At 34.9% G+C, this 27,563-nt stretch overlaps 1 protein-coding gene across 5 annotated transcripts in view; it reads right to left on the reverse strand.

Moving 5' to 3' along the window:
* Nucleotides 1-3,162: 3,162 nt before the first annotated feature.
* The window catches only part of stxbp5b (syntaxin binding protein 5b (tomosyn)), a 47,249-nt gene continuing 22,848 nt past the window's right edge, over nt 3,163-27,563 (reverse strand). The window contains exons 8-29 of one of the 5 annotated variants that reach the window (XM_051132931.1): nt 26,957-27,080; nt 25,528-25,606; nt 24,946-25,100; nt 23,673-23,745; nt 23,453-23,600; nt 23,310-23,377; nt 23,131-23,171; nt 22,569-22,789; nt 20,406-20,593; nt 20,059-20,184; nt 19,101-19,252; nt 17,695-17,778; nt 17,448-17,510; nt 15,636-15,692; nt 15,490-15,537; nt 14,586-14,630; nt 12,205-12,444; nt 10,803-11,160; nt 10,557-10,722; nt 10,338-10,449; nt 8,482-8,702; nt 3,163-7,730 (exon numbers count right to left, since the gene is read on the reverse strand). In XM_051132931.1, the coding sequence (XP_050988888.1) occupies nt 7,689-7,730; nt 8,482-8,702; nt 10,338-10,449; nt 10,557-10,722; nt 10,803-11,160; nt 12,205-12,444; nt 14,586-14,630; nt 15,490-15,537; nt 15,636-15,692; nt 17,448-17,510; nt 17,695-17,778; nt 19,101-19,252; nt 20,059-20,184; nt 20,406-20,593; nt 22,569-22,789; nt 23,131-23,171; nt 23,310-23,377; nt 23,453-23,600; nt 23,673-23,745; nt 24,946-25,100; nt 25,528-25,606; nt 26,957-27,080 (2,811 nt within the window). In that variant the 3' untranslated portion in view covers nt 3,163-7,688. The remainder of the gene's footprint in view (nt 7,731-8,481; nt 8,703-10,337; nt 10,450-10,556; nt 10,723-10,802; nt 11,161-12,204; nt 12,445-14,585; nt 14,631-15,489; nt 15,538-15,635; nt 15,693-17,447; nt 17,511-17,694; nt 17,779-19,100; nt 19,253-20,058; nt 20,185-20,405; nt 20,594-22,568; nt 22,790-23,130; nt 23,172-23,309; nt 23,378-23,452; nt 23,601-23,672; nt 23,746-24,945; nt 25,101-25,527; nt 25,607-26,956; nt 27,081-27,563) is intronic. The other 4 variants (XM_051132927.1, XM_051132928.1, XM_051132929.1 and 1 more) reach the window with 4 other exon arrangements.

The raw sequence follows: 27,563 nt of genomic DNA on the forward strand, positions 1-27,563 counted from the left end.
TAAAAATATAGAAAAAAACAGTAATATTGCAAAATGTTTTTACAATATAAAATAATGTTTTTTATTTTAACATACTTTAAAATAGAATTTATTCCTGTGATGAAACGCTGAATTTTTATCAGCTGTTACTCCAGTCTTAAGTGTCACATGATCCTTCAGAAATCATTCTAATATGCGGATTTACTATTAGAATGATCAATGTTGGATAATATCAACAGTTGTGCTGCCAAATATTTTTTGGAACCTGTGATTTTTTTTTTTTCAGGATTCTTTCATGAATAACAAGTTTAAAAAGTACAGTGTTTATACAAAATATAAATATTTTATAACAATGTAAATTATTTATTATTAACTTTTAATAAACTTTTAATTATTAACTTAATACATCCTTGGTGAATAAAAGTATTCATTTCTTAAAAAAAAAAAAAAAAAAAAAGAAACAATAAAAATGTACTGACCCCAAACTTTTGAACGGTAGTGTACATATATACAATAAATAAATAAAATAAAATAATACAAAAAAACTATAGGGTCCTAGAAATGCGGTCCTGAAACTGCAGCCTCCGGTTGTGCAGGAACACCCTTCTCTTAATGGCTGACAATGAATAAATATGGTACTTTTTAAGATTTTTTTAAAAATGATTTATTAATGCTGCTTTTATATTCGCAACATTATCAGTCGCCCAAATAACCTAATATTTAAAATACACAGGTTGAATTTTTGTCAGTTTTAGCTGCAATTTCTGCACAAATTCTGCTGTCTATAAATGGTACATTTTTACTCGGATAATTAAAAATAAGGGTTATGGTAACAATTTTGTAGAGAGAATTAGCATAACTGGCATTACTTTTAAATCAACAATATTTATCAATATTCAATGTTTGCTTTAAATGAATTCTAAAACTTGTTTTGATTAGACATCTTAAGCATCTATAACATTGTAATGTTTCTAGTTTCTGCTTAGATTATACATAAGGTAAAGAAAACAGAAATACTGCATATATATAATGATTGTGTAATTAAAAAAAAATAATAATATAAAACTAATTAAATTGTTAAATCTATGATTTATTGCTACACATTAACTTTAATGCAATTCTGACACCTCTTTGCTTTGATTAGGCTTCTATTAAAATATATTATCAGGATTCGTACAGATAGTGTAAAATTAAATTCCAAAACATCTGCTCATCCTAAAAAAAAAAAAAAAAAAAAAAAGCTGTAGCCTATCTCAATATTTATCCTATGTGTTCTCTAAGGTGTACATTTATTTATTTTTTTGTTAACCTGGCAACACATCTCTTACTTACTATGTGGTTAGTGTTTGTTACCAAAAAAGTCCCGAACTGAAACAAATGATTCGCGAACCCACAACAAAATCCCGATCCGAAGTTCCCATCTGAATCAATATTCAAGAACCGGTTCCGGAGTTTCGATCTAAATCAGATGATTCGGGAATCTCATCCAAAGTATCGATCTGAATCGAAAGATTCGCGATCCGGGCTCCGGCCGAAGTCTCGATCTGAATCAAATGATTTGTGATCCGCGCTCTTAAGTCTCTATCTGACTCAAAAAATTCACAAACCCTCTACGAATCTTCACTCTGTATCAAATGATTCGCTCCTTAGTCCTGATCTGAATAATGATTCGCGAACCATCATTTCAGAACAGGACTCGCGAATAATTTAATTTAATTCGCAAAATGATTCGCAAACCAGCTCCGAAGTCCCAAACTGAATCAAATGATTCGCTAACCCGCTCCGAATTCCCGATCTGAATCGAAAAATTCGCGAACCCGCTCCTAGGTCTGATTCGCGATTTGAAGTTCCGATCTGAATCAAATGAATCACGATACGCAATTTGAAGTCCAAATCTGAATCAAATGAATCACGATACGTGATTTGAAGTCCAAATCTGAATCAAATGAATCACGATACGTGATTTGAAGTCCAAATCTGAATCAAATGAATCACGATACGCGATTTGAAGTCCAAATCTGAATCAAATGAATCACGATACGTGATTTGAAGTCCAAATCTGAATAAAATGATTCGCGATACGTGATCCGATTGGAGCGCTTCGTAACAGTGAATCATTTTGCATCGCAATGAACTGAGTTTTGAATGATTCAGAGTTTCGAGCTGTTTCATCTATCACTATAAGTGCTTTTTAAAATCATTACAAGCGATGTCGAAATTCGAAAATGAATGGCTTTTTTAATTTGATCTGTTTTTTGCTAGTGAATCGCTTGAACTGAATGATCTTAGTCAGGAGTTTGAATCAATCGGAGCGGTTCGAGTGTAAATGAATCGCTCAATTGATTCGGTTGATCTGTTCCTCTTTTATCGTCTTTAGTCATGTTTACACGACACTGTCAGCACTGCTATTTTCTTAGCTCTCTAGTTTTATGACATTAACTGAAATAAGCTAAAAAAAAAAAAAACTAAATTAACTAAAAACAAAAGTATGTTTACAAATAAAATATCAATTTTTAAAGATAACATCCAACAAAAATCTAAGAATATATTCAGGTGAGGTAACCGGTTTACTGCTAACTTGTAAAAACACTATTATTATGACGAGCTGCACCTCAAAATACATGTTAGGTAGAAACAATGTGCATTATGATGGAGTTTAATTCACTATATTTGAAATAGTTTGATCACTGCAGTTCATTTAGTGACAGTTGAAAGCATCCAGTCATCTCATACCATTTAAGTGGATGTTCAATTTATCAGTATATATTATAATAAATATTTGAAAGTTATCACGAGCAATGCAATGCTTATAGTAGCACTAAAAAGGGGCGGGGCTACATAAGGTCAACATCAGTGCCTCTTAAGGAATATTGCTATTTCAAGGGTTTTCCAGGCCTTAAAACACCTTGTATGAACCCTGCTTTATGTATATTGCAGACACATATACTGTATATTCATAAATGTGTGTATATATATATATATATATATATATATATATATTCATATGCATATATTCAGATTATACATTTACTTTTTATTTTGTATCTATTTTAAATGGTAACACAGATGTGTAAGCAACCAAGGTTATTATTTCTTCGAAACTGAGAGACTGTAAATTGTAAAACTGTGGCATCTAGTGGCCAAAGTATGCAAAATGAAGTGTGGAATCAAAACGGCTGTAAATAAATCTTTCTGGTACATTTATTTTCCATTGCACAGTTATGTCTATAAACATGTTTCCTAAACTGTTGGGTGGCAGCAGATTAAGACAAACATTCATGTGAAAGTCTGAATAATAAAACTGTACAATAAGTCGGCTATGATGAGAAAACCTGCAACCCCACGGAGAACCATCCCCAAAACTGACCCTTTTCAGGACAGTATTTTTTTCTGGAGTACAGCAATGATGCTCAGGGAAACTCAAATAACAATGCTGTGAGTATACTATCAGAAAAAAAAAAAATCTCGCCTTTATAATCAACAACAATAGAGAGTAAATACTTGTGATTTGTTCCTTTACAAACATCTCACTAGCAGGTCTAAAGAAAAAAGGCAAAATATAATGTAGATGGATGTTTCAAGTTTGTAAACACGATATCATGCTGCCTTTTGTGCAAGAGAAATCAGAGGACGAACAGTACACAGAGATGGCCAAGTGATTTCAGAGACTCTTCGGGTCGTCTTTCCCTCTTTGACAGAGAACCAAGCAGATGGCTCGCCAGAAAATGTTTCACGTTTGATTCAATGAGAATATATACATAACCAGTTTATATCTTAAAACGCTCTTTCATTTCAAACAATAGAATAAAAGTATTCATTTGTAAATTAAAAGTAAATTATATATATTTCTATATTTATATATATTTCAAATGTATAAATATATTAGAATATTATTAAACTGGCAATGAGGACAAATCTGAGAGTGTGAGCCACATAGCATCTAATTTTGGTCCTTCGTAAAGAAACAAAATGTCCAAAAGAAAGAACAATGCCAACTACAAAAATATTAATAAGATGTCATTAATATAAAACACATATATAGTGCAAAACCACACAACTGCTCATAGAAAAGAAAAATATATGAAGCAGAGAAGCTAGATTAGATTTTCAGTTGGTCAACATTGAAAATTGCAATTTTGGTAGATATTTACACAAACACCATGGCAACAGAAGGAGTATCTATCTATATCTATATCTATATATATGTGGAGATGGCATGACACTTAGTTTTAAATTATAAGGAACATCCTCTCAGTGAGACCAACTTTCACAGCAAAGCAACTCTTTGGAGTCTAGTCAGATCATGGCCACCATCCTCAGTAACTTTGACTACGTCAGCACTCTCAAGTTTGTCTTCAGAAAGATATTTACAACATTTGGCAGCAATGTGACGAACAAAAAAACAAACAGAAAAGCCTTCACGGAATAGTTCACCCAAAAATGGAAAAATTGCTTAAATGTATTCACCCTCAGGCCATTCTAGATGTAGATGAGTTTGTTTCTACATCAGATTTGGAGAAATGTAGCATTACATCACTTGCTCACCAATGGATATAAATGGGTGCCGTCAGAATGAGAGTCCAAACAGTGATGAAAACATCACAATAATCCACAAGCAGTCCACACCACTAGTCCATCAATTAACAACCTGTGAAGCAAAAACCTGCATGTTTGTAAGAAAAAAAACACATATTTAAGACGTTTTTAACCTCATTTTACTATTTTTACCGTCCTATGTCCATTATATTGTTTTCTCCTTGTCTGAATCAGGAGGGAAATATGCACACATCAAACACTATTTAAAAGTCAAAACAGCTCTAAACAAATGTGTTAGTGGATTTTTGTGTAAGTGGAGAGGTATTATAGATTATGGACTCGGAATGGGTGCCGTTAGAATGAGAGCCCAAACAGCTGATAAAAACATCACAATAATCCACAAGTAATGCATACCACTTCAGTCTATTAGTTAACATCTTAAGAAGCCAAAAGCAGCATGTTTGTATCAAGCAAATCCATCATTAAGAAGTTTTTAAGTTCAAACCGTTGCTTCTGGCTAAAATATGAATTGATAATCCCTAATAACACTTCCTCCAGTTTCTCACATCAAAATCCAGCCACATATTTGAGCTGTTTTGGCTTGTAAACAGTGCTTTATGTATGCAAATTTCTCTCCTGATTTAGACCAGACCAATTTTTCACTGGAGGAAGTTATTATGGATTATGGACTCGTATTGTAGCCAAAAATATGTAATGGATTTGTTTCTTTTGTCTTCTCAAGATGTTAACTGATGGAATGGTGTGGATTATTGTGATGTTTTTATCAGCTGTTTGGACTCTCGTTCTGACGGCACCCATTCACTGCAGAGGATCCGTTGGTGAGCAAGCGATGCAATATTTCTCAAATCTGTTCAGTCAAACAAATGCATTCATATCTTGGATGGTATGAGGTTGAGAATGTTTTAAGCAAATCTTAATTTTTGGGTGAACTAACTCGTTCGTATGCCTGATAGGAAAATAACAAGTGTCAACAGGTTTGACAGATGCTTCTAAACACAAATAGCAGCAATTTCTTGCACCTCATAAATAAGAAAACACACTTAAAGAAAACATCTCAACATCTGCTTTCAAATATATTGTATCTTTAGTTTATATAAACGTGAGCATACACATATTGTTGCATACATGTATGTTCACGAACACACGTATACGCACACGAGTCGAGGTTAGCATATATTCATGGGTCGCAAAGCAAAGGCAGAAGGTAACGCCCTGCGGACGACACATCCGCGGGCTGCTGATCGAGAGTATGGAGTTGCATTGAACATTTAGTGGTCACCTCCACTGCAGCAACAAACACAGAGATAGATATATTCACCCCTCTGTGAGGATGACAAACTCATGCATTAGTCCATCCCAAAAGGCTTCTTAGAAAATACACACAGAGAAATCCATTCGTCATGTACTTCAGATGAGGAAGTCACCCGGTACTGAGTCTCACATAAGCCTCGAGATCTCCTCGTCCAGGAGCAGTTGCATCATGGGAAATAAGGAGGAGGAACCTGTTTTGCATATGAAGAATCAGTACTCTCGGCACAATCCACCGGTGTCCCTCGTATCCGGAGAGCGGACGGGTTTCTGACGTGTCAATCATCACAAGGCACATAATCAAGATCATGCCTCACACTTCCCAATTCTCACTTGCGCTCCTTCCCGATAAAAATAACCTGCTCCTGCAGAGCAAAAATAATTTACACGCTCCAGATCTCCGTTTGTATATAACCAGCAAATATTCAGCAGTTATTCACCCAGGTGAAACCTTGTTAACAACACGTCTGGGTCATATTTCACTCCCCAAAAATCTGAGAAATTAGTTTGTTTACAGAAATGTAAACTTATTTTTTGCACTGTGATAATTAGGCACATTTTTATTCTGTAATGCAAAAAAATCTATATTTATCAAAATTAACTATTTATATATTATGGTTGCATCTGTACTGTCTTTAGTTTTTGCAGATTTAAATTAAAAAACATTGTATTACAATATTGTTTACTAAGCATAATGCAAAAAAAAAAAATGCAATGGTTTATATGCTATTTTTTTTAATTCAGGTGTGAAATATGAACCAGACATGCTTTTGTGAAATTTACCTATGTGTTCCTTACATCTTTTTATATATATATATATCTTTAAAACGAACACCTTTATCCAGTGTCAACACGCAGTATAGTGTACATCAAAGTCAGAGCTCTTGCCTAAAAGCTCTTTTGAGACCTGATCAGTGTAAACCAATACGTCCTTTAGACGAAAGTACAACAAAATGGTGCATGATCAGATCAGCTGCGCTGCTGCCTAGGCCCGTCTGCAATTTCATATGGCAAAATAATCACATGATATGTGGTAAATACAGCAACTTCCAGCCCTTTAGAGGTGAAATTAAATGGTACTTCATCACACCTTGTGTAAGACAATCCGGCCTTTTCCACAGCTAACATGATTACTGGGTGAATCTCATTGAATCGAGTCATGCTTCAACCTAAAATCAAAACAAATGTAATATTTTGCTTAATGAGCACGCCTGTGTTCTGAAAATAGGCTTTCCTTATGCAAAATATTGATTTTGGGGTGAAATATTACTTGGATGAGATTCACCCCGATTCCAAAAACAAGAAAAAGCACTAATTTCCTAAATTAAATCACTACACATGCGAGCTACTCTTGCTCTAGTGAAAGATTATCAGAAGCATTAAGCTTGGCAACGCTGCAGACGTTAGACCTTCTTCTGTCAGCTCTTTGTCCCTCTGACCCATTTCTTTTCCTTTCCGTAGTTTCTTTGCAGATAGAATGGCAGTGAAAATGACAGCGTGGCGGATGAAGGTACAAGACAGGGGGGCAGCACCGGTGATGGGCCTCCTCTCCCAAGACAAGATCCACGGCTTTGTTTTCAGGAGAGGAAACTCAACTGCCACCGCGAAGGGAAGGAAACCCCGTCCTGATGCGTTTCGCCTGTCCCGTTCCTTCCCCTCCTGTCTCCTCTGTCTTTCCGCAGCTCCTCAGCTCGAGGTAATGCCGCGTGACGTTGTGCTGAGCGCGAGTGGCAGTCTCTGGACATCACAGAGAGAGAAAGATACAGGAAGAGAAGGAAGAAACGGAGGAGAGATGATGGATCTGCTGTCTTCACAGGAAGGTCCGCTGACTCCCTGCAGGGACCTCAGAGCTGGTACCATTTCTTGTCCTTGTATTTCAGCATTATCTGGTGGAGACAGACAGATGGTTTACTTTCTCTGAAACACATTAGCCAACACAAATATCATTGTTTGACAAAGAATACGGCTACGTCTCAAAACCTAGAGAGCATTTTTGGACATCAATACCAAAGAAAATTCCTGATTCTCAACCAAATTGTAGTCCCACTAGGATTTCACAGGCTTTTTCGATTTTTGTGGTCTAAAATAACTGAATTTTATGAAGCTTTCTCAAAAATTGCAGCAATATTTGTCATTTTCTGTAGTTTTTGCAGTGAAAGGGAAAAAAAAAGGGAGCTAGTGAAAGAAAGCGCACAATTACAACATTCAATATTAGTAAATAATTTATATTTATTAGTAAATATTCGCTTTCATGAACATTATATTCAATAGTGCACCTAGTAATTTAATCAGTGACACTTGACAGACACTGTAAATTAAAATCTTAGGACTTTCAAGGACTTTTCAAGCACTAATTTTTTGATTTTCAAGGACTTATTAAACAATGTCTTCTCTTTCAAATTTAAAAAAAAAGATAAATAGATTAGTAAAAATAAATTTTTTTAAACTGGAAGAAAAGACAAAAATACTGAGTAAGAAAGTCACTGTTTGCTGTGAGTGATTGCATTAAATTCTGTGATCGCAGAATCTGAAATGTGGGACTGAGAAAAGACTGAAATGTGCTCACTAAGTTTTGAAACAGCCTGTGTGTCACTCTAAAAATCAGCAGTCGTTGTGATTTGCAAGTGATCATCTCACATCATGCGCATGTTTAGAGAAGGAGTCTGCGCTGGCCATCATGGCTGCTGTCCTCTCCTCCAGCTCGCCTAGTTTCTGTCCTCTCTCATCCAGAGCTATCCTCGCCCGTGCCAACTCTCCCACCACACCGGATGCGGCACCCTTCATGCCCTCCATACCACCTGGACCCGGGATGTGCTGCGCCAGACTGCGTGAAGCCTTACCAGCAGACACCTCTCCGACTGTAGGTGAAAAAAAAAACATGAGGGATTTAACATTTCTTTTGTATCTCATATTTTGTTTGCCTGGCTGTTTATTATGGCTGTTAAAATGTAAGATTTCATTTGATTCTGGAATGAAATATGACCTGTTTTTGATTACATATTTTCGTAAAAATTTATTAAATTGTTCTACTCTAAACCACACTTAAAAATAAAGGTTCTTGATTGTCATCAAGAACCTTTAACAACAAGAAAACTTCATATTCCACAAAACATTCTTTCAAAAAGGTTCTTTAGATTATTTAAAGAAGGTTTGTACAGATACTGTAAAATAAAATTCCAGTATTTTCAAGGACTTTAATCAGAGATCTCACTCATCAAACAATGTCTTCTATTTCAAATTAAAACCACGTTTAATTAGCTTAAGGGATTTGTATTTGTGTATACTTTCTTTTTCTTTTCTTCTTTGTTATGTTTTTATAACTGTACTGCCTTAATGGTTTGTTTTCTACTGTTTAAAAAAAAAAAATCCTGATTGGAAAACAAATGATCAGGATACGTGCTCTGACGTCCCGAACTGAATCAAATGATTTGCGAACTTGCACTGAAGTCCCAATCTGAATCAAATGATTTGCGAACCTGCACTGAAGTCCCAATCTAAATCAAATGATTCGCGAACCTGCTCCGAAGTTCTGATCTGAAACAAATGATTTGTGATCCGCGCTCCAAAATTCCACTGTGAAGCAAAAGATTTGCAAACCTGCTCCGAAGTCCCGATCCGAATCAAATGATTCGCAATATGCAAAGTTCCGATCTAAATCAAATGATTCGCGAACCCGCTCCGAAGTCCAGATCTAAATCAAATTAATAATGATATATGATCTTAAGTCCCTATGTGAATCAAATGATTCGTGATACGCAATCCAACTTTGAGTGCTTCGAAACAGTGAATCATTCTGTGATGCGATGTTTTAACTGATTCAGAGTTTCAAAAAAACTCAGTTTCACCAATCACTACATGCTTTTTAAACAATGTTTTAAGCAATGTTGAAATTCAAAACTAATTGGCTCTTTTAATTTGATCAATTTTTTTGCTAGTGAATCGCTTGAAATGAATGATAGAGGTCATGAGTTTGAATCAACTGAAGCGGTTCCAGTACAAGTGATTTGTTTTGGTTCATCTGTTCCACTTTTCGCATCTTTAACCATGTTTACACGACAATGTCAGTACTACTACTGGCTTAGCTTGCTAGTTTTATGTTTCATTCTTTTTAGTTTTGAATTTTTTTTTTTTTACTAGTTTATTGATTATTTATTAACTGAATTAAGCGAAAAAAAAAAGTATTTTGTTTTTTGAATTAAGCACCTTGTACAAACAGTTAAAATGTTCTTCACACTTAAAAAAAAAAATTTTTTTAAGAACGTTTACTAAAATGTTCTTTGCAGACCCAAAATAGTTCTATGGTTTTGCTGTGAAAACCTTTATTTGTAAGTTCATTGTACATTATTTTGATATTAAATATTTGAAAAGTTTGACTGACTGAAAACACAGTATACAACAGATATCAGACATAATGCAAAACACATTTTTTTTATAACTTCTACTAATTAAGTAATTAAAAAAAAAATCTGATCGTGTTTTGATGTAGCACTTACACAGGTCCTCTCTGTCCAAGGACTGGGCCCCGCCTCCGAATAAGCCCTTGAAGAAGCCTCGGTTTGGAGCCTCTGGTGTCTCCACTGGAGTAAACAGCTCTCCAAGCATCTCCTGAAAAAAATGAGCACCTCAGATTAAATGTCACAATATTTCAAGGCAAATTTCACCAAATACAACAAATTTGCAGGTATGATAAAACATAATGTGCACAGTCTGACCTGCAGGTTATCACAGGTTTCCTGGCTATAAGTGATTCTTTGGATCTCAGTGGGCGATGTGAGGTACAGGGCTTGGCCTTGGTTTGAGAAACAGAAGGTTCTGGCTATCCTCATGTCCGTCAGGGGAAGGTAGTTCACATCCAGCAGTGGCCGCAAGCTTGGCAAACTGAAAACAGATGGTTTGCAGACTTATGAGTCAAAAAGCAAAATATTCAGTGGCTTTGAATATCAGGTTAATCATGTTACCTCAGGGTCATGATATGCCCATTGGCACAGAAACAAGCGATGCCGAGCCCCGTGGTCATCGTCACAACGTCGGCTCTAAGTACGAAGGAGGTCTCTGTGATGTTGTGTTCATAGATGCAGTTTTGAGAAGGCATCGCCACCACCTTAGCCTGTTTCTCTGAGCAGACCACAGCATACTGACAGTCCGCGTTCTCCTGAGAAGAAGGAGGGGAGGTAGGCCGGCGTCTCCGTGGCCGTTCTTTCTCCTCCTCAGGGGCGTTGGGCTCATACCAGGACTCGTAAACGTGGGGCATAAGAGTCCCGCTGGCTTCCAGCTGGGCCATGCGCAAAATGGCTCCCTTCAAGCGCACTATTTGACCTGTGATGACAGGACGTCAAAGTTAAATGTATTTGTATAATACATTGTTTCAAAGCAGCTTCAAGTCTATATCTTAATATCTTTGGTTGCATTTATCAGATTAAAGCTGGGTGATAATATAGCTGCATTCTGTGATGATACAAGCAATTAATGAGTGTACTCTATGTATTTGGACAAAGTAGGACATACACTACAGTCAAAAGTTTTTGAACAGTAAGATTTTTAACGTTTTTTAAAGAATTCTCTTCTGCTCACCAAGCCTGCATTTATTTGATTCAAAGTACAGCAAAAGCAGTAATACTGCGTAATATTTTTGCTTTCTATTGAAATATATTTTAAAATATAATTTATTCCTATGATCAAAGCTAAATTTTCCGCATCATTACTTGATTCTTTGATGAACCGTAAGATCCAAAGATTTATCTGACACAAAAAGCTTTTGTAACATTATACACTATACCATTTAAAAGCTAGGAGTCAATATTTTTTTTTGTTAAAAAAAAATGATAGAAATAAATACTTTTTATTTAGCAAAAATGTTTTAAATTGATCAAAAATGATGATTAAGACATGTATAATGTTACAGAAGATTTCTATTTCAGATAAATACTGTTCTTCTGAGCTTTCGATTCATCAGAGAAACTTGACAAACTTCTACTCGACTGTTTTCAACATAATAATAATAATACATTTTTTTGAGCAGCAAATTAGAATATTAAAATGATTTCTGAAAGATCACGTGACTGGAGTAAAGATGCTAAAAATTAAGCTTTGAAATCACAGGAATAAATTACATATTAAAATATATTGAAATAGAAAGCAGTAATTATAAATAGTAAAAATATTTTGAAATTTTACTGTTTTTGCTATACTTCGGATCAAATAAATGCAGGCTTGGTAAGCATAAGAGACTTCAAAAAATAATAAAAACGTTACTGGTAGTGTACTTATACATCCAACTTTATAGCTGAGATTTGCAATATCCTTATATATCCAACCTTATATAAAGAGCTGGGTTGTATTTTGCGAGAAAGCAAGTCTTACCACAGAAAGAGACGCCCACAGGCTGCTGCATCCTCTGCTCTGCTGTGGAGGGCACAGTGAGGGCGATGGCCAGCATGCTGCCCAATGAGGTGCCCACCCACAGGCTGGGCACTGCCACAGTCTCACTCTTCTTGGACAGGGAGTCACAAAAGTAGAAGGAGGAAATGATCTCACGTGACTCTCTGTCAATGCTGGTCACACTGGAGCTGCGTGAGCGGCTGAATGAATTGTCCCTGGCATCTGAGGACACGGTGACCCATCAGGGACAAAAAGACAACAATATAAGGACAATTAGCATGACACTTTTAGAAGCAAAATCAAATGTGAACCACCTCAGGACACCTGAAATCAAAGGATAAAAAGGCAAACCGTTAAGCAGTTAATATACTGATGATATATTCTTATTAAATGCATTGCATTAGTACAAATTTTACATGTAATGTGTAAGAAACACAGCAACTGCAGACAAAAAGTGCGCTAGGAAATCACCATAAACATTTCTGTTAAATTTTAACAAAACTTGCAGTCACCAGTACAGAGCATTGTTACGCGGTTTTATTTCACACTCAGAGACAAAGGTGCATTCAGATATCTTTCTGGCAAACCTGTAACACTAATTTTAGTATAAATGCAAATTATAAAAGCACAGCGATAAGTCTCACCAAAGCTGACATGTCTGGCTCATGTTTCACTCCAAAATTAAAAGAAAAAATAAACTATTATCTGCATAAACACTGCATAAAACTTAAAAATAAAATAATATTTTGGGGTGAAATATGACCCATGTTATATGCCATATATGAACATTTCTGTATTGCACTAATAATGTCAAACTTTAATCTGTTTGAAATTAGACTGCAGAAAAAAAGGTGGGAAAATGTTTCAGTTTCACCATTCCAAAATTGGACGCCATCAATCAAGACAAAAGGCAAAGCCCACACGGCAGGCTCCAGTGAGAGTTAGTATGAACCAGTTCAGGTCAGGTCAGCCTAAAATAAGGCCACTTCACTGGGGTCACAGAATGAGGTCTCACGAAAAGACACTGCGTGCTGTTTCTTCATTTCCTTCATTGAACTCTGCTGTTTCTTATCAAGGAGAGAGCAGTGACGTCGTAACCTCTTTTTAACTATCCAGATTATATATATATATATATATATATATATATATATATATATTCCACCTAAAAACACTTGTACACTTTTGCATTCATGCTTACCAGTCTATATTATATATAGACCTATATTAGGTCTATACCACACTACATGGTAGTGCATGATTTCCTGGAAGCATGATTTAAAGATATTTGTTGCATGCAAAAAGTTACTGAAAGTATTATTGCAGTGTCTACTATATCAGATTTATTCAAACTCTGCATAAAACAAAGCCAAATATTACCAAATATGGTTATTTTTCAGACCTTTGCCGTTTAAGTGGGCAGTTCTAGGCTAGAATAAGCTGAACACCGAACCAGACTTTGTCAATAATCTACATTACCAGTCAAAAGTTTTTGAACAGTAAGATTTTGAATGTTTTTTAAAGGAGTCTCTTCTGCTCACCAAGCCTGCATTTATTTGATCCAAAGTACAGCAAAACAGTTAAATTCTGAAATATTTTTACTATTTAAAGTCCAGTCACATGATCCTTCAGAAATCATTTTAATATTCTGATTTGCTGCTCAAAAAACATTATTATATGTTGAAAACAGCTGAGTAGATTTTTTTCAGGTTTCTTTGATGAATAGAAAGTTCAGAAGAACAGCATTTATCTGAAATAGAAACCTTTTGTAACATTATAAATGTCTTTATCATCACTTCTGAACAATTTAAATCACCCTTGCTAAATAAAAAGTATTATTTTTAATAATTTCTTTCCCAAAAAAATAAAAATAAAAATTATACTGACTCCAAGCTTTTGAATGGTATAGTGTATAAAGTTACAAAAGCTTTTATTTCAGATAAATGCTGATCTTTGGATCTTTCTATTCATCAAGGAATCTTGAAAATGTGAAAATGTACTCAACTGTTTTAATTATCATGTGACTCTGAAGACTGGAGTAATAATGTTGAAAATTCAGATTTGATCACAGAAATAAATTACATTTCAAAATATATTCAAATCGAAGGCAGCTATTTTAAATAGTAAAAATATTTTACAATACTACTCCTTTTTCTGTACTGTGGATCAAATAAATGCAGGCTTGGTGAGCAGAAGAGACTTCTTTAAAAAAACAATAAAAATCTTACTGTTCAAAAACTTTTGACTGGTAGTGTATGTAGATTGATTAAAGTAACACACAGTTTATGTCAGTGTGGAAAAAACTGATCCCCTGCAAAAGATGCACAGCTACTCCTAGAAACTAAAGTGAGAGAACAAAAGCTTACCATCTTTCTGATCAGCAATCATGTTAATTTTCCGGGATATCTTAGCTGGAAAAAAGAAAACATTGTTCTGAACATACAATCAAAGCCATTAATCTGGGAAATAATGGTTACTAAAGTTAAATAAGAAATTAAATAAGCATTAATCAACTTGTTTAAAGAGGAAAAATAAGCAGGTTGAGACAAATTATCAGCTGGAGGATCATGACGTAGAATGAAGCCAAAGAGCAGCCCATCAGTAGCCTTTAAAAGAGACGTTTGTTCATCTAGTATGTTATAATCAGAAGCAACTCGATCATGCCCGGAAAAATGCATTAAGATTAGTGACAATGAAACCAGCACCGATCAAGAGTCAGAACACCAGGAGCCTCATTTCTCTCTAAAAAAAAAAAGCGTGTGATCGCCCTGTCTATGATTTCAGATATTCAGTAGAGATCTGTGTGAAAACATGAATCAGAAATATGTTAAATGTCTGACATCATTTTCATCGTCCTGTGTATTTTTACCCTTGAAACGGACCAGAGCAGAGTGAAAGCCTGTAATGTTAAAAAAGGTTAGAAAAAAGCACTCCTACAGGAGACAATTTTGAAATGATGACAATAAAAGTTTTAATCTTAAAAAAAAACATCAACATGTGCAGTTTACAATCCATTTTAGAAAGTAACATGCACTACGGTTGACTACTTTTAAAGCGTTAAATTCAGCTCTCAAATAAGCTTTCACTGGTCCACCGTTTATTGGCACACTCAACCACCAAGCAGCAGACACACAAAGCTCTAGCTTTTCTACGCACTTAAGCAAACCCATTTTAATTTGTTTGGTTAGTTCATTTGGTTAGTGCACAAGTGCCCATTAGCACAGAAAACTGAGAGACCCAGACTGCTGTAATATGAACATTATACAGTACCAAAGTCACTGGCAACAGTCTTGGATAACCGCTTGCTTTTGGACTTCACTGGAAAATGTGTTGAATAGAACCAATGAAAGAAAATAAAAGATCTCCTAGGACAAAAAAGCCTTGTTTCGAAAAGTTGTGTTTATAATGTAGCATACCCTTGTCAAAGAACTTTTGTTTGCTGTCTTCATCAGAATTGCACGGTGAACCGGAGCCTATAGCAACAACACAGTCCGCATAATAATGTGACACAGCCGAAGGGGTCTTATGTAACTTTTGGCAACTATCTGCATATCAAAGTCAAATTCCTTGTAAATGAAATGTACTTAGTCAGCACACCTGACCGGGATTCTGATGACGCTTGCAGAATTGTTTTAATTTTTTGCTGTGCTAAAGAATTTTTAACTATAACAGAGCTTCACGTCCAATGCTCTGGCATTGCAGTGTTTGTCAATATGTCTGTCTTTTAAGTTGCAGAGTGTAATTTCAGAGTCACCAATGGAATTGCATGGGTTTGGCAAGACTATACGTTTGTTCAAACCATGCCAACGGGTCTTTTAGTTCGGTTTAGTGATGCAGAAATGACGTATTGCACCTTAAATACACGTTGAAAGCTGTCACAATGAACTCACCCTCATGTTGTTCTAATGCTGTTTTATTCTCTATTGTTAAACACAAGTGCTAGTCATTTCTATTTGCAAAACAACACAATAAAAGTTGTCCACATGACACAGTAAATATTGCAAGTTTTAGAATACGTTAAATACAGACATACAGTTGAAGTCAAAAGTTTTCACACACCTTGCAGAATCTGCAAAATGTTAATTATTTACCAAAATAAAACGGATCATACAAAATGCGTCTTATTTTTAATTTAGTACTGACCTGAATAAGATATTTGACATAAAAGATGTTTACATATAGTCCAATATGACTCAATGATTCAAAAGTTTACATACACTTGATTCATAATACTGTGTTGTTACCTGTTTTTTTGTTTAGTGATAGTTGTTCATGAGTCCCTTGTTTGTCCTGAACAGTAAAACTGTCCGCTGTTCTTCAAGAAAATCCTTCAGGTCCCACAAATTCTTTTCATATTCTTTTCAATACGGTTTTTCAGCGTATTTGTGCATTCTAATCCCTTCCAGCAGTGACTGTATAATTCTGAGATCCATCTTTTGACACCAAGGACAACTGAGGGACTCGCATGCAACTGTTACAGAGGGTTCAAACGCTCACTCATGCTCCAGAAGGAAACACAATGCTTTAATAGCTGGGGGTGAAAACTTTAGGAATTTTGTCTTCTGGGAAACATGTAAGTATCTTCTGTAGCTTCTGAAAGGAAGTACTAAATGAAAAAATACGATATTTTGGCAAAATAAGAAAAATGTACACAACTTCATTCTGTTCAAAAGTTTTCACCCCCCGGCTCTTAATGCATTGTGTTTCCTTCTGGAGCCTCAGTGAGTGTTTGAACCTTCTGTAATAGTTGCATATGAGTCCCTCAGTTGTCCTCTGTGTGAAAAGATGGATCTCAAAATCATAGTCATTGTTGGAAAGGGTTCAAGTGTATGTAAACTTTTGAACTGGGTCATTTTTATAAATTAGCATGCATTTTGTATGATCCCATTTATTTTGGTAAAATAATAAACATTTTGCAGATTCTGCAAAGTGTATGTACATTTTTTCAACTGTATTATTATATTTTCACTTTTTGGTGTTTGGTAGCATAAAATGAAAGTGGGTGGTGATTTATGAAAAACAAAAGATTTTTGTTCTACCTCGTTAAATACATATTTAGAATGACAGAAGAGTGAGTAAATTATGACAGACGCTTCATTTTTGGGTGAACTGTACCCTTAAGGGTCTGTCAATCAACTCATCATAAAACGACCATCAATCTACAATCTCAATACGTTTTGTTTTACCAGTAAGGTCTTACAATGAAGAAAGAATGAAGGCATCTTTACCTGATGTTGGTGATTTGCATCTCTCCTCGGGTGCGGCTGATGCATCATTACCATCACAAAGGCCTGTTGAAAACAAACAAGTCTAAGCCAAACAGCCAGGCTGACTTTTTACGCAATAAACATCACGTAACACTTAAATAATAAATCAACACAAAAACTGATTATAGTGTTAAACAAAGAGAAAAAGAAGAATGCAGACAGATATAAAAAGAAGGAAAAGACCTTTGATGAGTGCCATGTGACTTACTGAGGTAAGAAGAACGAAGCTTTTTCACAGATTCAGAATAAAAGTTAGAGAGGCCGGACATGCAAGACTTCTTATGCAGAGTGTCTTTACGAAACCACAGAGAGAGACGAATATTGAAAGGTTGAGACAAAACAATGACACAAAATCAAATGAACAGATAGTAGGCCTTTGAACTGACAGAGTCCAGAGACTGGATTCAGGACAGATTGGACATTTGTTCCGCCTTTATTATTTTTAATAAACGAGTGAGTTCTACAAATAATAAAAAATTGTTGACAATAATTACACAGCAATGCAAAATATCAGTACTTAGAATATTATTTACTTTACATTAAAATTGAAATTACAGTCATTTTTATTTTTTTTGCTCGAAAACAGGCAAAACTGAAAGCTTGTTTCTGCCACAGAATAAAAAAAATAAAAAGGTAACTGTGACTTTTCACATTTTTTCCCCCAATTTTGAGATTCTATCACAATTCAGATCATTTTTTATCACAATTCAGACGTTTTTCTCAGAATTGCGAGATATAAACTTAATTCTGAGGAAAAAAGGAAAAAAGAATTGCAGAAAACAAACACCAAATTGTGAGCTATAAATTCAGAATTGTGAGAAAAAAGTCCAAATTGTGAGATAAAAAGTCGCAATTATTATTTTTTTATTACATGGTGGAAACCAGTCATAAGGATAAATTTTCTGAAATTGAGATCTGAAAGCTCTCAATAATAAATAAATAAGCTTTCCATTAATGTATTTTGCATTGTTAGGATAGGTACAAAAAAAGTCAAAATATTGAGAAAATCGCCCATAAAGTTGTCCAAAATGAAGTTCTTTTACGGAAGGGAATTTACAAAATATCTTCATGATCAATAATGATTTTTGGCATAAAAGATTTTTGACCAATACAATGTATTTTTGGCTACTGCTACAAATATACCTGTGCTACTTAAGACTGGTTTTGTGGTCCAGGGTCACTAATAATGAATTAATTGCCTTTTTAAACACCACTTAAAATTGGTCATTTTTGTATCAGCGCATCGCTAACAATAATACGAAATGTCACATGCCCTTAAATTCAGTCTGTTGGCATCTGTGTGTTTCAAAGACTGAAACTCAGATGAGTGAACAACAAAAAGAACAAGCAAAGACAGGGGACAAAAAAGAACAAACACCGGCACCCCTGTTTGCACATATGGATCGGATGATTTTCTAAGATCGGTGCAGATGGTTCCTCGGCCAGAGATGACCACCTGCCGTTTGAAGGATGCAGGAGCATCACGGTCCGTAGACTGACACTGCTCATAATGAGCATGTGCTTTACTTCTTCAGACAGAAGCACAGACTGACGACATGCATAGGTTATGATTATTAGTAAGAAGATGAAGCTTTCTCTTAGACGTCTTTTCACCTGCTGAGGGCTGTCTGGTTTTGCGGGGCGAGCGTGGTTGTCTGTGGTGAGGATCTGTGGAGCCGTACAGCTCGGCTGTGCTCACGTTCAGAAGGAGAGTTTTCTGAATGTAATCAACCACTGCAAGTCCATTACCATTGCCAAAAGCAACTCTGTAAAACACACAACAGATACACACTATTGGTTAAAAGTAAGGAATGATTAGGATTTTTTAATGTTTTTGAAAGAAGTGTCTTAAGCTCACTAAGGCTGCATTTATTTGATCAAAAACACAGGAAAAGTTATGAAATATTATTATAATTTAAAATAACTGTTTTCTGTTGTAACATATTTTAAAATGTAATTTATTCCTGTGATGGAAAGCTGAATTTTCAGCACCACTATTCCAGTCTTTAGTGTCAGAAATAATTTAGAAATCATTCCAATATGCTGATTTCTGATTATTGTCAATGCTGAAAACAGTTTTTGCGGCTTAATATTTCTGCCAACAGTGAATTACTTAAAAAGTTAAGTATTATGTCAACATCTAAGTAAAAATGAAATTTAATCACAATTTTCTACTCAAGGCTCCAGGACACACCAGATGTTAAACTGAAACTTTAAATTCAGCAACATATCATTTTAAGGTTATTTGACATTTGTTGGTATTTAGTAGTTAACAGACTGCAAATAGACTGAATATCTAATTCAAACATCTTTAGCGATAGTAATCAGAAATATGAGCATATTGTGCCTAATTTGTGCATTTCAATAGTGTTCGAGTAGTTGAAATTCTTAATTATTTTAATGAAGAATAATTATTCAGGCATGGCTGCTAGGCTTTAATATGACGAATCATGACACAAAACTTGTCTGAAAGATAATGAACAGCTGTTGTTTAAAGAAAGTGTTTTTAATTGCTCAGTAAACACATCATAGGTGCGGTAAATGAGTTTGTGTTGTTGTTTCATGGACTTACAGGCCATATGCAGAGTTGACGGCCAGGCTGGTGATCTGTTGTGGCGGCTCCCCGCTGACCCACACCAGCTGAATGAGCAGCTCCACCTGGTAACCCGGAGACTGTTTGAGAGGAGAACTCCTGACCCTGGCCAAGTAAGACACAGGACACTATTAACTACATGCTAATAAAACAAAACAAACCAAATCACGTGGTCGAACAGACAGACATTTGAGCAGTAAGTCTGTTCCACACAGCCAATCTGTAAACTTACACAGGAAAAGGCCATATCATCAATATGTAAAATGACCCAAGTTGTTTTTATCTTAGAGGCGAGTAAATCTGAAATAGATGAAAACAGACTGTACTTGAGACAGGGCACATTATCTCGTAGGCCGTCAGATGAGTTGTTGCTGCTGGTGGAGGGGTGGGACTGAGGCAGGCTGGTCTGAGGGCTGGATGAGGTTCCTGGGGTGGAAACAGCCGATGCCTGCTCACCTCCGCCCTCGGGAGACTCCACTTCATTCAGCTCACACTGCATACGCACCTCCAGGAGCTACAGACACAAGAATGCTGTCATCAAAATACTATACAAACATATGCATGCTCACAGACTCATATGCTCACAGATGGAGATATAGATTTCCATGAATTTTACAACCAAAAAAAAAAATCCAGTCTCAAAAATCATGTCAGAGTTATAGGCAGCTGACATAATTAATTTTACTCTGCTCATAAAAAAGTGAAAAGTACTTTTTCTGTAACATATTTTTCAGTTATCTGGCAGAAAAGAACTCATTTTATCCTTTAATTTATTTTATCCATAAGCACAGAATTATCTAAGCAAATTGTTTAATATTTTAGCAGAGAACAAAAAGAACAAAATAAGAAACGGGATTCGTACAGATACTGAAAAATTTAATTCCAGGACTTTCAAGGACTTTTTCTTTGGAATTTTGATTTGTATTTGTGTATAACTACACTGCCTTAACGATTTGATGTTTTCTACTGTTTAATAATAAAAAGTAGTCCGAAAAAAAATTAGCAAACTGAATCAAATGATTCGCGAACTCGCACAGAAGTCCTGATCTGAATAATAATTTGCGAACCATCATTTAAGGTCAGGATCTGAATCAGTTCCGATCTGAATCAAAAGATTTGCGAACCTGCTCCAAAGTTCTGATCCAAATCAAATGATTTGCGATCCACGCTCCAAAGTCCCAATCTGAATAATGATTTGTGAACCATCATTTCAGATCAGGACTCTGAGCGTGGATCATGAATGATTTCATTTGCAAAATGATTTGCAAACCCGCTCCGAAGTTTAAATCTAAATCAAATGATTCGATAAGCGAAGTTCTGATCTAAATAAAATGATTTGCAATTTGTAGTCCCGATCTGAATTAAATGATATGTGATACGCAATTTGAAGTTCCGATCTGAATTAAATGATTCGCGAACCGATTGGAGCACTTCGAAACAACGTGAATCATTTTGTGATGCAATGGTTTAACTGATTCAGAGTTTTGAAATGGTCCGTTTCACCCATCACTAAAATCATTACAAAAGATGTTGAAATTCGAAAATGAAGGTATCTTTTAATTTGATCAGGTTTTTGCTAGTGAATCGCTTGAAATGAATAATCGAAGTGACTCACTCAATCGATTCAGTTCATCTGTTCCTCTTTTCGACACTGTCAGTACTACTACTGGATTAGCTCACTAGTTTTATGACATTAACTGAAATAAGTGAAAAAGTATGATGTTTTTTGAATTGTTGAATTTTGTGTGAAAAGGCGTGCTTACTGAAAAAATTAAACACTTATTTCATAGATACACTGTCTTTCAATAATTCAAGCACTTTCCAAGCACCTCTTCAGGAATATTGCTATTTTCAAGGGTTTTATTATGAAATATAAACATGCTTTATATATTTATATACACAGATTTCTCTTGTAAAGTGACTCACCAAATTCATTTATAATTGAAAAATATCTTGGGGAGCTATAATATCATATAATATTACTAATTCCCCAACAGGAAGATATTCTCCAGGCTTGTAAGTATAAAAAAGACTTTTATCCACTATTAATAAAATTTGTAATATTTATGTGGAGCTACTTCCATGTTCATTTATTCAGTCCTGCGGTGTGACACCTCCTCATTAAAAACTAAGGTTTTTAGCATTAATAAGCATAAATAAGTGAGCGCTTTACTCATTTGTGTGGATGCAGCATATGGTATTCTAACTGCTGGAAACCATGTGTCAAAACAACTTACTGCTTAATGAAATATCCTGCAGTGTGCATACTAAACTCCATCTAAAATGGGTTTAAACAGCATTTTTCTAACTGCATTATAATCACCATGCAGTTTCTAGGACCTACATTAATATTAAGCATTTGTCACATAGCAGGACCATTTAAAATGTGAAATGATTAAAAGAGGTACGTAAATCAAATGCTGACCAGCAGCATCTGAAATTTCCCTTAGACAAATCTATACTATCTCCTGCATTTAAATGGGTCAGACCTGAATCACTTCAGTGGTGACTTCCTGTTTGCTGAACCTGTAGACTATGACATGAGCCGAAACTCCAGCCACACAGAGCACACGGCTCTCCGGACACCAGGACAGGATCTGGATAGCGAACGGATCTTCATCCACAATTTCAGTACTGGATTTGTCCTCTTTACCGCGGGGCTTCTCAAACACCTTCGCTGTTTTCAGCTTATACAAAACCTGCAGCATTACTAACAGACACAAAAGAACAAATTCAGTATCTTTATTAGTCAGAGATCCATTTGCAGCATTTGCGACTGAAAACTGCTGCGTGCAACTATGAAAAAATATTTATATTATTTATATATATATTATTTATATTAATATTTCATCATCAAAAAGTTGCATTCAAATTCAGCGGTGTTTTGTTTATAAATGAACGTGTGTTTTTAAACTAATTTAGTAAGTCAATGATTCAATTTTCCATTCATAAAGACAGTCACTTGCTTTATTTCCAAATGAATCAGCCATTCGTGTAGATTCAACTTGTGACCTAAAACATAAAATTATGTTTTCTGAGACAGAAACTCACATGCTGAGGCATCCCAAAACTTGATTGATCCATCAGCATGCCTGTTGTTTCAGGAAGAAAACAGAAGACAACAATAACTCCAAAACAAAAAAAAAGCATTCTTCCTTCCAAAACCAAAAAGCTATTTTCCTCTCTAATTCAATTAATAAAAGTGAATTATGTATGTGAGAGATCCTTACCCAGTGATGATAATTTCTGAGAAACTTAGTGTTCCCTGGCCCCAGTTACCTCCACTTATGGGCCATTCCTGCATAAAAGACAGATTTGGATCAGTCGTTTTAGGACTATCCATTTTCCTAAACAGCGGAGGGCAGGACATTACCTTTTTACTGAACCCTTGTCTCTTCTGTCTGGAGCCCACTGAGTAAAGTGCAGGAATGACTTCAGCTGGACAGTCCGCAAAATATTCGCAGCAGGTCACCGGAGACTCGTGGATGGACAGAGGATATGGATTCTCAAAGATCGGATACCTGCACAGACAGCTTTTTATAAAACAGCAGCAGAAACCAAGACACCGTGTATCACATTTGGCATTTACTCACCCAATTTGTGCAAGGTCAATGACAACCAAATCCTTCTCCAGCAGGACAACAACCGCATAAGGCTCCTGGAAATCTGTGGGGATACAGAAGGATTTTTTTAAAAACACTTAAATAGGGCATTTTCACAAAATCCCATTTTTTTCTTATTTTCTGAAAAAAAAAAAAAAGTATTCAATAAATTATTTCAATAACTAGATTTTTATTTTAGTTTTTGCATAAATGATCTACTTTAAAACAATGGCTGTCTGGTCTTACAGTTCAGTAAAGGTTATATATGAACTTTTTTTTAATGTTTTTCTAAAGAAATCTCTTCTGCTCACCAAGCTTGTATTTATTCGATCCAAAGTACAGCAAAAACAGTTAAAAAAAACAAAAAAAAACAAAAACAAACTGAAATATTTTTACTATTTAAAATAACTGTTCTCTATTTGAATATATTTTAAAAAAGTAATTTATTCCTGTGTCACATGATCCTTCAGAAATCACTGTAATATTCTAATTTGCTGCTCAAAAAACAATTAATATGTTGAAAACAGCTGTGTAGAATTTTTTTAGGTTTCTTTGATGAATAGAAAATTCAGCATTTATCTGAAACAGAAATCTTTTGTAACATTATAAATGTCTTTATAGTCACTTTTGATCAATTTAAAGCATCCTTGCTAAATAAACGAAAAAAGAAAAAAGAAAAAAAAAAAAAAATTTACTGACTCCAAGCTTTTGAATGGTATAGTGTATAATGTTACAAAAGCTTTTTATTTCAGATAAATGCTGATCTTTGGATATTTCTATTCATCGACGAATCCTGAAAAATGATAATAATAAAAATATTTCTTGACCACCAAATCAGCATATTAGAATGATTTCCGAAAGATCATATGATGCTGAAAATGTAGCTTTGATCACAGGAATAAATTATATTTTAAAATATATTTAAACAGAAAACAGTTACTTTAAATAGTAAAAATATTTTTAAATTTTACTGTTTTTGCTGTACTTTTGATCAAATAAATGCAAGCTTGGCGAGCAGAAGAGACTTCTTAAAAACATTAAAAATCTTACTGTTCAAAAACTTTTGACTGGTAGTGTATATATAACCTTTATATTATATATATATATACACAAAAATAACTAATAAATAAATTATACATATGAAAATGACTCAAGAAATTAACTGTATTAACTGTAGTTCACCTCTGCTGTTTTTAAAGGCTCTGTTAAATATACAGTAAATGTTATGGGAGAAAATCCAGCGATAGGTGGGGCAGTGACTTGCCGTTTGGATATGGGGTTTCACACAGCGTAAGGAAATCCACTATGGGGTAGTCCATCTCCAGCACTGCAGTGCTTTTCCCATGCATCACAGTCAGACAGGCTCTCCTACCCACTGTATCATATGACAAACCTCCACACAGTATCATGAATGGGTCCCTTAACAAAACAAATGAACAAATCTCATTTTTCCATGATGCAAAGAGAAGCCAAGCCGGACGTGAAACAAATTAATGCTTCAATTAGTGCTACAATACAAAATGTGTTGTCAAATTAGCTGCGTAGTTTATGTCTTCTAAAAAAACTTCATGTCATCCCCGTAAAACCCAAAAGCATCTACGCCAGACAGTCTCTCGCAATGCAAGGTTGCACAAGTCTCAAACCAATGCATCATGCCCTGTTTCCCTCATGAATGCAACCCTCAGTAAATGTATTGCCATATTAGCTTTTTATGAAAAACATCATGTCATCCCTGTAAAACCCGTAAAGCAGAAGCACCTCTACCAGACAGTCAACTTGTGCAATGCATCATGCTCTGTTTGCTTCCTGAATGCAACCCTGAGTTCAGCTTCCTTTGAAGGCTTACCCTGCCCTGGTAGTTTTGTATTCCACTTTCAAGATGGGTTTGCACGGCTCTGGCTTCTTTCCATCCTTGGGCTGTTTACCTGAGAGAGAATATTGCACGTTAAACAAGGTGTGCATATAAATATGCCTTCATGTATTTTTATCTCCTATTCAATCTCCAGTATCTGTGTATTTTTATCATGGGAACTACAATAAATCAAGGGTAGACATCTTTAGCAACCTCATGGTTTGATTATGATTAATTTAGTCATAGTCTGATTCCAAAACCATTTTTGGTGCATCTATTACTCATTTTAAAAATAATAATAATTTTAAATTTGATAATTTTCTGTGCATTTTTTAATTAAGATTCATGAAGCATTTATAAATAGATTGTTTTGCTTCAGCCATACATCCCTTTTAGTGAAAAAACTGCATTATTTAAGCTGAAAAAAATTAAATGACTTTTAAACAGTTAAACTGATTGTATTAATCGGTCAAAATTCTTTTTGTCAGTTAAAAGTTACTTTATTTTATTTTATCATGTCTCAGTGTTTTGAACTTTATTCACTTTAAAAACTGACCTTTATTGTATGGACCAAAAGAAAAGATAAAAAATTTAGGAATTTCCCCCCCAATACTTAGGAATAATAACCCTCTTTTTCATCAAACACATTAACAAAAAAACCTTTTTACAAATCATGAAAATTAAGAATGTTTATTTTATTTTATTTTATCATTGTCCATACAATTTAGGTTTGTTATTTTTGGGAGGTTAAAACACATTCTCCTTCCCTATTTAATGTGCAGTGAAAACCTTTGCACATTTTCAGGGTTTTCAGAAACAGAAGCAGAACCTTTCACAGTTGAGTAAACATCTATAGTTGTGAACAATAACAAACAGCACCAACAGGAAAAATCCATGATAGTGTTTCTATTACTTTACAAATGAGAAAAAAAGCAGTGGGATTGATTACATTGGTCAAAGAATAGAAAGACATCAAATTTGCATTCACTCTCTTACCTACTGTACTGTATTAGAAACACTCACACAGTTAGTTAGCATTAATCGTTTTTCTGTAATTTAATGCCAAAGTAATAAAACACAAAGTACTTTTTTTTTTTTTTTTACATTTTTGAAAAATGAACACAAAAAATTGTGATTTTGGCCATACAATATTCCATACAATATTCATTTTTTTGAAAAATGAAAATATACAACCCTTTGCTATATTTACAATATTTATAGTAACTCTTTAAAAACATTGATCTGTTTCAGAAAACCTGTTTAGAAACTATCATTTTTATTTCACTAGTGCTGCTAGTGGCACTCAAAAGGCACGCACTCAAAAGGCACTCTTCACCCTATGCTCTTTTGATATTTATTCTGTGCTCCCTGAAGCGCTCAACCTGAGGAACTTGGAAGGGAGTTTGTTTGGGCAGAAGCTTACCATGCGGCGTAATGATCTGGGCAGGCTTGGCAGGAGCGCGTACATTCCATGTGGTAAGCGTGCCATCTGAGTGACTGCACACAAACTGTTTCCCCTCATGATGCCAAGCCACAGAGTGGATCGCCTACAGGCCAAACAAAGGATGAGTAATCAACCACAAGAGAAAGCAGGTCAAGCAAACTACTGTTCATGTGTTGTGACAACATATATGAGTCAACAATAAACATAACAAACAAACACCTAAGTTCCATTCCTCATAGATAACACAAAAAGCTTTGAAAAAAAGTTACTTCCTCTAGGCTAGAGTTGTTTGAACACTCCACAGATAAGTCAAGTGATCAGTCCACATATACACTTCCAGTCAAAAGTTTTTGGACAGGGTTTTCTAATGTTTTTTTAAAGAAGCCTCATTTGCTTAACAAGCCTGCATTTATTTGATCCAGCGTACAGCAAAAACAGTAACATTTTTCAATATATGTACTATTTAAAATAACTTTTTTTTATATGAATACATTTTAAAATGTAACTTATTTTTCTGATCAAAATGAATTTTGTTTTTCATTTTACTCCAGTCACATGATCCTTCAGAAATCAGTCTAATATGCTG

The sequence above is a fragment of the Labeo rohita genome, chromosome 17 (assembly GCF_022985175.1).
Source record: "Labeo rohita strain BAU-BD-2019 chromosome 17, IGBB_LRoh.1.0, whole genome shotgun sequence".
Taxonomy (NCBI): Eukaryota; Metazoa; Chordata; class Actinopteri; order Cypriniformes; family Cyprinidae; genus Labeo; species Labeo rohita.